Raw genomic sequence first — 10,550 nt, 5'->3', positions numbered from 1 at the left:
ATCACTGGTTTGGATGGCATGTGCGCAGGTTGATACGGCTGGGAGGGAGGGCGGCTCTCAGTGCGGGCGGGCTGACCCTGCGGAGGAACACGCATGTGCAGGCCTTGGAATGAGTTTGAATGAAGAGGCGGGTCTAGCCTCTCAGCCGTAGTTTTCCCCTCGGTCGGATCGTCCAGGATTCGGGAACCGTTGTGGGTGAGGGGAGGGGGGGCGGTATGCGAGAGAGTGGGGGCGGGGGCGGCCGCGGGGGCGTATGAGAAATGGAGGGAGGATAGCGGGGAAGGGTTATATGAGAGGGGTCTGGGGGATATGAGAGAGGGAGCGGTGCTGGGGGGGATAGAGGGGGATATGAGAGGAGGGTGCTGGGGATATGAGGGGGTAGAAGGAGGGGGAGATGAGAGAGGGAGGGGTGCAGGGGATAGAGGGGTTGATGAGAGAGGAGGGGTGCTGGGGGATATGAGGGGGGTAGAAGGGGAGGGGGAGATGAGAGAGGGAGGGGTGCGGGGGGGGATAGAGTGGGGAGATGAGAGAGGGAGGGGTGCTGGGGGGGATAGAGGGGGATAGAAGGGGAGGGGGATATGAGAGAGGGATTGTAGAAAATGAGATAATGCCCATGGAAACAACTGGCTCTATATGGGGGGAGGGGAACAGACCCTTGGGCACTGGGGCTCTTCTCCGCTGCCCCTCCCGGAGCCATCTCACCTTCCCTCGCAGGACCTTTTTGTCAGTTGCTGCTGCTGCACCCTCCAGTGACAGCATTGAGAACCAGTGCAGTCTACTTGCCTTTCTCTTCGCGCAGCCCCCGCTGCACCTCCTTTGGGTGGGGGGAGGAATGTGCACCAACAGGTGTGACTCTTCCAGCGTGCCCGTCCAACATGCCCCTCTCCTCTTTTCTACCCATCCCCGTCGCCCTCCGTTTCTTTATGTGGCCCAGTCATATGCCAGACACCTCCTGTACCCCCAACAGCTGCCAATCTAACTTCAGATGTTAGCCCAACAAAGGGGACAATAAAACAATTAGAAGTAGGTATGTGGAAGGAAGGACCAGATTGTGTGCTTGTCAAGCAAGCCACGTGCACAGCATGGTACAGCAGGCTTTTTTCTTTAAAAGCATCTGTTATTTTTAAAGTAACGACCTACTCTTAATACTTGGCAATCTCGGCCTTTTCCCCACGTTACTTATGCCATGTACCAAAGCAGTCTTCCGCTTTTCAAAGTGGGAGGGGCAGCTTTGATAATGAAGAACTGTAGCATTAGTTACTTTGCAGTGTTCTTGTAATAATAGTCAGTCACAATGTGACACAGCTTACTTAAGCATTGTTGTGATGCTATAGTGCAAGACTTGTGCTAAACTGGGCTTAATTTTGGGTGGTTTATTTTTTTGTTCTGTTTAACTTGACACTATCCTATTACCCTACTTTGGGTGGTAAAATGTTTTCTTTTTATTTAAATAAACAAACTGATTTGTCCTGTTATGCTTAGATGAACATTATCTCAGAAGTTGAAGATTTCCCTAATGAATGTGCTAGCTCAGGGGTAGGCAACCTATGGCACGTGTGCCAAAGGTGGCACACGAGCTGATTTTCAGTGGCACTCACACTGCCCTGGTCCTGGCCACTGGACCTGGGGGCTCTGCATTTTAATTTAATTTTCAATGAAGCTTCTTAAACATTTTTAAAACCTTATTTACTTTGCATACAACAATAGTTGAGTTATATATTATAGACTTATAGAAAGAGACCTTCTAAGAACGTTAAAATGTATTACTGGCACGCGAAACCTTAAATTAGAGTGAATAAATGAAGACTCGGCACTGTACTTATGAAAGGTTGCTGACCCCTGTGCTAGCTGGTATTCACTTTCTTGCTTGTGTGGTACTGTCAATATCTGCCAAAAGATAACTGGGATTCTAGACTGCAAGTTGTAATAAAAGTGCAAGTTTTAGCAGTGCAGCCTTTTTACAATGTATGACTGGTTGAACTCCCAATAGATCTTGAAGTCAGTGGGAGTTTTGGGTGCTACGCACTTCTGTAAAATCAAACCATTTAGTTAGGTGCCAAAATACAGACTTAAGAAGTTAACTTTAGGCATTCACTTTTTGAAAATCTTGGCCAAGTGTATGTTTGAATGCTTAATTGTGTATGTGTGGGAGAAGACATTTAACTCTTAATCATACATTGAAATAAATGCATCTCATATTCAGCGTGTGATAAGTGCCACAAATTAAGCTTCAGCATTCCAGTGCGATCATATCTATAGTTCTACACACTTAAATCTAATGTTTATTTCAATGTGACAAAACTAAATGCAAGATCTGTGACTCAAGACTTCAGAGTTTCAAAAAAAATCTAAGTAGTGACATTTATATAAACAGAACTCTACTGCACATTAAAATTGTCACTCTGAAGTATTAACACAAAAAACTATATGCACAAGGGGCAAGATTTAAAATAGATTTTTTGAAGGGGTCTTGAATTTTCTGACTTCGGTGATTTGGAAATATCCACCCTAATGTTGCATTAGCATAGTTTTTGTGTGTGTGTTTAATATAGACATCCACATACTTCAGAATACTGTGCATATAATATCTGATATTTACAGTAAACTTCATAGCTAACATTTCATACTTGCCTCCGTAGGAAGGACAGTTGCATCTTCTAACAACTTTACACCATCTGCGTGTTGTGGCTGTTGCTTTTACAAAAAACCATAAACATGTTCTTACTGACAGAGCCGTGATTACAAGAGAACAAGAAGACTGATTGTATTTTTTTGTAAGATCAGAATACAGCACTGACTATGCACAGACAATCTAGACAAATTGTAAACACTGTTGCTGACGTCAAAGAAAATATGAATGGAATTATTGAAGAAGATAGAGATATTTCTTCTATGCCTATTTCAAAAGACAAAATTGTCAGAGTGGATGAATCAAAAAGCACAAAGGTTTCAGAAATGGAAAATTTAAATGGCAGGAGCCCCACAAATGTGCAGAAACCCAGAGTGAAATGCAACAAATATGTGAGGAGAAAATCATATCAGAATAGTAAGGATGATAGTAATCTAACAGTTAATGAAAGCCTTTCTGTTAAACAAAAAGGAAACTTACTTGAACCTCCTTTGTCCTTTTTGACATTAGACAAACTGCAAAGTCCTTTTTCAGAAGGCAGACCTACATTTTTGGATGCTGCACACTATCTGACGCCAAACAAAGGTGAAGCAGATGTAAAACCTGATTGTGGAACCTTGGAGAAACTAATGAAGAAACCTATTGATTTTGCTAGTGTAACTATAGCTGAATTTGGGATTACTCCAGAGTCTTTTACTGCTAAGCCATCTGTAGGTAAGGGTTGATAAGGTGACTCTAAAAATGAAAATTTCAAAATATTGTGCTTCATATGTGAGTGAGAACACATCTGGTATCTTGCATAATTTACATTCCCTTAAATATTTAATGGTGGACATGAATCCATCTCCAGAAGATTAGGGCATTTGAGACCACTTCTAAATGGAAAATGCTCTTAAATTGGATTGAAATGTGGTGGGAGGAAGCTGTCATTTAAGAGAACTTATTGGAAATCTGAGTGTCTTAATTTATGATGATATCCGTCTATTTAAAAAAATGAAAACAAAACAAAGTTGTTATAAAAATCCCAAGATTGCTGATGTAGCTGGAAATACTGTTGAAATAGGCAACAGAATTGGCTTCTCACAGACACAAAAGATCCAAATTGTTGCAGGTGCTTTTAAGTCTGACTGTTTATATTGCCGAATCTCACTTTACAGTTCATCAAACCAAAATGATACTGTAATAGATAAACAGCATAAGACACCCATAATGCAGATATGCTGAGTTAAATATGACCATGCAAAATGGAAAAATGATTTATTTTCTGAATGGTTTATCTGATTGGGTGGATGGCAGTTTCATTCACAGAGTAATAAGACATAATGGGCATTTCTGGTAATAACAGATATAGGTTTTATAAGCAATGAGTTGGAAATAGTGCAGGAGAGAGAAATTGTGAGGAATTGTCCAACATTCACCGTACTTGGCATATAGAGTAATTTCCTATTAATCATATGTTTTCTTGGGTAGAAGGGAAATACTCTGACTTCCTAAAGCTGTGTTCAGCCAACATGAAATCATGGGAATAGGATCAGCTGGAGGAAATTTTGCAAAAGTAACATAGGGAACTTTCTTCATCCCATGTGCTTTATAGCCAAATGTTGATGTTTCTGTTAGTGGCACAGACTCATAAGTACAACTAAGTGTGCCATTTCACAATCAGTAGGTAGGGCTTCTTGAAATCCAAATGATGATCATTTTACACTGTGGTAAAGTAATGGTGATTATTGCACAGCTTCTTATATATTCTAGCTACATTAACATTACAATTTTCCACTGTCCCTGTCTAAAGGCACAAAAGTGCAAAGCAGGATGCTAAACATGTTTAGTAACCTATCTAGGAACTGTATGTATGGTTCCCCCAGGGAAACAAACGGTGTTAGGCCTCAGTTTGGGGATGTATGGGTTTTGGTTTGGGTTTTTTTTTCTCAATACTAGAGGGCTGAGGGAGGGTAGTCGTTCATGGCACCATTCTCTCCCACTGTTAGCCCCAAACCCGGTGGAAATTCCAGCAGAACTTCCCATGAAAGCTCATGTTGATCATTGCAGCATTAACTTTCTATCTCCTGGGTCTTGTACTCTGGAGAAGTGTTGAGTATAAGAACGTTCATGCTGCCAAGGAAAGGGACACCTAAGGGCTGCCCAAGGATTGATTTGAGGAAGTTTTTCCTTTTTAAACCTTTTTGTTTTTACTTTCTGTGAAAACCGTTTCTTGGTTTCCCTAACTTTCTGCATCACAGTACAGTTTAACTGATTGTCTTTTGTATCCAGAAAGGAAACTGTTTTATGCTTGAGAGAGAGAGATTACACACACACACACGCACACGCTTTCGAGAGCGAGAGAGAGATTACACACACACACACACACACGCTTTCGAGAGTGAGAGAGACATATTACACACTTGTACCTCTTCCCCAAAACTGTTGTGGAGTTTTCCTTGTCTAACAGTATTTTAATTTTTCCTGTGAGTTAAGTAATACACAACCAAGGTTTCAAATGCTTGCTGTTTTATTTTTCCTTCTAATGAAGACAACATTGCAAATATAAAACTTTGCATAACACCGACATTTTTTTCAATAGAAGCAACAGAATATTTTTATTTTTTAAATAGAATTCCTGCTATTTTAACAGTCTTGTAAGTGTTCTCCTTAAACTTCATTGTGTTTTTCTTCTTGCATTGTTTTCATTTCAGGGAAATCCATGGCTTTAAAACTTAGGCGCAGATCTACAATTGGAGTACGGGGTTCCCCTGAAAATAATAGCCTTATTCGATACCTTGCCCAACAAAGGAGGAACAGAACCGAAGACCCTTTCACAAAGGTGGGAATTTTTTTCAGAGTTGTGCAACATGGCTAGTGGAGGAAATCAGCTTCAGATATTTCACATCTTGAATGAATGTGATAATGTTCACCATTTCACTTTTATAGACAAAAGCTTTTTTTAGTTTAGATTTTGAATATGAAGAAAATCAGATTACGGATATATCTACACTATTGTCTTAGTTGACCTATGTTAGGTCGACTTAGTCACCGCAGTAATTACTGTGGTGGCTGATGTCCACAGTACCCACCTGTTGGTGGCGCGTGCCCTCACCAGGAGCGCTTCCACCAACTGAAGAGGGACAGTGACGGGGGCTGAGAGCCAGAGCTCTCAGCTCCCCACTGGAGCCCAGCTGCCCACTGGGCTTCTCACCTCCTACCTGGTAGCGGGGTGGGGAGGGAAGCCTCCTGGGGCTTCAGGCCTCTGGCGGGGAGATCCACACCCGGAGTTTAGGGCTGGGGACAGCTGGGTTCCCAGCTTTTTTGGGGGGGGGGGGCGTGGTAGGCAGCTCAAGCTGGGAGCCAGGAGCTGGGCTTTCCTGTGAATGTCAGGGCTCCAGCAGAGCTGTGAAATTGACAAGATAGCAAACAGCCAATGTAAGGAACACAGTGTCTATGCAGACACTTCATCATCCTAACATGGAGGTGGAGTTATGTTGGTGCAGTAGGGCACTTACATTGGTGGGAGCAAGGCTGTAGTGTGTACACTGACATAATTAGGTTGTCGTAAACTGCCTTATGTCAACCTAACTGTAGTGAAGACCAGGCCTAACCTGGACTGAAGGAAAGAGAAGGCATGTCTGAAGGAAGAAAACAAAAATAGAAATAACAATGGACTTACTTATGATACTTAACACTTAAGAATGCGAAGGTAAAGCTACACTTCGAAAACTGTCGAGACCCTCTTCATTCCTCCCTGTTCTCCCATATCCCACCCCAGGGTTTGCTAGCTATTTCCTTATATATTTGTTGCTCAAGTAATGTTAATGAACCCCCTTTTAAAAAATCTTAGAGGAAAACATGTTAGATGAGGGCTACTTAAAAACTTTGCTTTAGAACAGACTCAGGCTGTTTTTACAGCCCATTTGTTAAACTTCCTCAAAGTGTGTACATCTGTTTGAGTTATTGGATTGAAAAACTTTGTTCTGTATTGGAATATTAAAACAAGTTTAAATACTGGAAAGAGTAGATAGTAGAAACCTAAAGATAAAAAAAAATATTACAGTGATGTTGTAATTCTCTCAAAACCAACGTTGCAAACCCAGGGTATTCTGAATTAAGGTTACGTTTAGAATAAATCGGAACATGTTAAGGTATGGAGATTCACATATAAGTTGCCCAAAAAATCTCAACTTTGCCCTGCAATAACAGTATAATTATGACAAAGGCAGTTTAGTGGGTGTGGTCCCAATTATATTAGACGGACTTGAAAGAATCATTCACTTTTTTCATATTTTTTTTCCTCTCATGGTGTCACTACAGGGCTATATGCCTTATGTGGGTGTTATACCTTTAAATTTTTGTATTTCCTATAGGTGTACATACAGCTCCTGAATTTCTTGGATTCATAATGTTTGGTTTTTGCAATAATTACAGAGTATTAAGACTGTTCAAGGCGCGTTTTTTAAAAACGCACAAATATTAAATTTCTTAATGAACCCAGTTTTTAATTACTTAACTCCTAGATGAAGTAATGGATCTTAAATTCATTCTGTAGTTAAAGTGCTGTTAGTTTGGGAAAGGTTAATTTTTTTCATACATAAGAGGCTGGATTCCTGTTTTTAAGCGCAATAAAAACCACCCCAGCCTTATGTATCAGAGGGGTAGCCAGGTTAGTCTGGTTCTGTAGAAGTAACAAAGAATCCTGTGGCACCTTATAGACTAACAGACGTTTTGCAGCATGAGCATTCGTGGGTGAATACCCACTTCTTCGGATGCAAGCAGTGGAAATTTCCAGGGGCAGGTGTGTATATATAAGCAAGCAAGAAGCAAGCTAGAGATAACGAGGTTAGATCAATCAGGGAGGATGAGGCCCTGTTCCAGCAGTTGAGGTGTGAAAACCAAGGGAGGAGAAACTGGTTCTGTAATTGGCAAGCCATTCACAGTCTTTGTTTAGTCCTGAGCTGATGGTGTTAAATTTGCAGATGAACTGGAGCTCAGCAGTTTCTCTTTGAAGTCTGGTCCTAAAGTTTTTTTGCTGTAGGATGGCCACCTTAAGATCTGCTATTGTGTGGCCAGGGAGGTTGACGTGTTCTCCTACAGGTTTTTGTATATTGCCATTCCTAATGTCTGATTTGTGTCCATTTATCCTTTTCCTTAGAGACTGTCCAGTTTGGCCGATGTACATAGCAGAGGGGCATTGCTGGCATATATTACATTGGTGGACGTGCAGGTGAATGAACCGGTGATGGTGTGGCTGATCTCGTTAGGTCCTGTGATGGTGTTGCTGGTGTAGATATGTGGGCAGAGTTGGCATCGAGGTGTGTTGCATGGGTTGGTTCCTGAGCTAGAGTTACTATGGTGCAGTGTGCAGTTGCTGGTGAGAATATGCTTCAGGTTGGCAGGTTGTCTGTGGGCGAGGACTGGCCTGCCACCCAAGGCCTGTGAAAGTGTGGGATCATTGTCCAGGGTGGGTTGTAGATCCCTGATGATGAGTTGGAGGGGTTTGAGCTGGGGACTGTATGTGATGGCCAGTGGAGTCCTGTTGGTTTCTTTCTTGGGTTTGTCTTGCAGTAGGAGGCTTCTGGGTACACATCTGGCTCCGTTGATCTGTTTCCTTATTTCCTCGTGTGGGTACTGTAGTCTTGAGAATGCTTGGTGGAGATTTTCTAGGTGTTGGTCTCTGTCTGCACCTGCACGTCCACCAATGTAATATATGCCATCATATGCCAGCAATGCCCCTCTGCTATGTACATCGGCCAAACTGGACAGTCTCTAAGGAAAAGGATAAATGGACACAAATCAGACATTAGGAATGGCAATATACAAAAACCTGTAGGAGAACACTTCAACCTCCCTGGCCACACAATAGCAGATCTTAAGGTGGCCATCCTACAGCAAAAAAACTTTAGGACCAGACTTCAAAGAGAAACTGCTGAGCTCCAGTTCATCTGCAAATTTAACACCATCAGCTCAGGACTAAACAAAGACTGTGAATGGCTTGCCAATTACAGAACCAGTTTCTCCTCCCTTGGTTTTCACACCTCAACTGCTAGAACAGGGCCTCATCCTCCCTGATTGATCTAACCTCGTTATCTCTAGCTTGCTTCTTGCTTGCTTATATATACACACCTGCCCCTGGAAATTTCCACTGCTTGCATCCGAAGAAGTGGGTATTCACCCACGAATGCTCATGCTGCAAAACGTCTGTTAGTCTATAAGGTGCCACAGGATTCTTTGCTACTTCTACACCCCAGCCTTAATTATGGAGTCAAAACAACATTTCTATAATTATGTAGATATCATCTGTTAATATCCTGTAAGATATCACTTTAAGATATAGTTGCTTTTTACATATGTTCAGTTCATGCTTTTACATCATAAAGTGCCTGTGTGCATCATAAGGTTCTGTCCATATTGAAGACCTGGGGTCCAGTGTTCATTTCACTGGACCTATCACTAACATGTCATTGAAGTCAAATTTTTAACTGTCCTTTCTTTCCTCTTCTGAGGTATGACTGGAGGTTGATTTCTTATGGGGAATTTAATATTCAAGAGTTCTAGATGTGTTGGTTTTTTTTAATGTCAGTGTTATATGTAGTTATGTCTAAAATATCTAGAAAGATGCTGTTACTCATACAATTTAGTTTACATGAATGTGAATGGGGAGGGCAGAAGGACAAGTGTAGGAGAAAGAGAGTCAAACTGTATTGTTGTGTAGTAGTATATTTGAGATTTAATCCCTTTTCTACATTGTTCATCACAGAACTCGGGGACAGTATCCAAGTGAAACATAAGGCCATTTTAAGATGCACTTATTTGTCTCTTTTGTAGTAACATACTTATTCCTCTTAAGCATTTGTAAGTTTCAACTTTTAAAGAGCATAAATGGATTATTTTTTCATGTCCTAGCAGGCCAGCCCTTTTAAACATCAAAATGTTGGCTCGCTAAAGGATAAAATATCTGCCTTCCAATCATCTTTTCAATCAGCGCAAGAGGACGAAGAGAGGGCTTGCTTTCTTGGGCTCTCGCAGGAGGAGAGTGTGTCCCAGGGAGCAGGCTATTGTAAGTAATCTATGTCTGCAACCAAAAAATGTCATAATGTTGATGGTAATTTAATTTTGAGCTGAATAGAAACCATAAATCATTGTTCTATTGTAATAACCCAGTTTCAAGATGAATCTTGAATCATGGTTTCATGGAATAAAAAGGTAAACTAACTGTCCAAAAAGTATACTAACCATAGTCAGAATAGTACTACATAAAATTTTAGAAAGTAAAAACTATCAGAGAAGTCACTTAGGCAACAGATGAACGCACTGGACCTTTCAGTTAATCAGGCTTGTCCTTTTACTTTTCACTGAATGTGTTTTTATTCACTGTTTTTATTGTTCGCCCCTCTTTCATAATGAATTCATTGATCTATAGACTGAAATCAAGTTACTTCTTGCAAATTTTGCATTGGTCCTTACATTTCTGGTAACAATTCCAATTGTATGAAGATTTGGTGTCCAGTACCTTCTTAAAAAATGCAGTAGTATTTGGAAATTACATTTTATTTCTTTGTTATCTAATTAATGTACTCAAATGCGGAAAGAACTCCAAATCATTGATAAGTTGCCCTATCCCCTAAGGCCTCTAAGCCATCCAATAGGAAAAGGAAATTAACAAACGTTGCACATGAAAAGTCAATGTAGCTCAATGGTAAGTATAGAAAAGATGCCAGAAAATACATTGCTATATTCTGTTTTATTACTTACCTGAGCCCTTTATACTACTGCTTTCCATACCATCCACAAAATAACCATCTAATTTTGGTTATTTGCTTTATTTCAAATCCCCAAGAAAATGGAAATAAATAATACAGTACTATTTGCAAAATAGAATTCAAAAGATATTCTTAATTTTGTCTGACTAGAGAGACTTCTAGCTTATCTATCT

At 40.8% G+C, this 10,550-nt stretch overlaps 1 protein-coding gene across 6 annotated transcripts in view; it reads left to right on the top strand.

Annotated features, from left to right (window-relative positions):
* The first annotated feature begins 78 nt into the window (after positions 1-78).
* Positions 79-10,550, top strand: part of CDCA2 (cell division cycle associated 2) — a 30,780-nt gene continuing 20,308 nt past the window's right edge. For 3 of the 6 annotated variants that reach the window (XR_005593552.1, XM_039522202.1, XM_039522204.1), the window contains exons 1-4: positions 79-195; positions 2,640-3,343; positions 5,323-5,450; positions 9,521-9,674. Coding sequence is in view for 5 of the 6 variants with exons in the window: in XM_039522202.1 (XP_039378136.1) it covers positions 2,800-3,343; positions 5,323-5,450; positions 9,521-9,674 (826 nt within the window). In the remaining variant the exon portion in view is untranslated. Of the gene's footprint in view, positions 196-709; positions 847-2,639; positions 3,344-5,322; positions 5,451-9,520; positions 9,675-10,550 lie in introns of those variants that run through there. The other 3 variants (XM_039522206.1, XM_039522205.1, XM_039522203.1) reach the window with 3 other exon arrangements.

This window comes from Mauremys reevesii, linkage group 2 (assembly GCF_016161935.1).
Source record: "Mauremys reevesii isolate NIE-2019 linkage group 2, ASM1616193v1, whole genome shotgun sequence".
Classification (NCBI taxonomy): Eukaryota; Metazoa; Chordata; order Testudines; family Geoemydidae; genus Mauremys; species Mauremys reevesii.
This window is presented reverse-complemented; position numbering and strand designations above follow the sequence as displayed.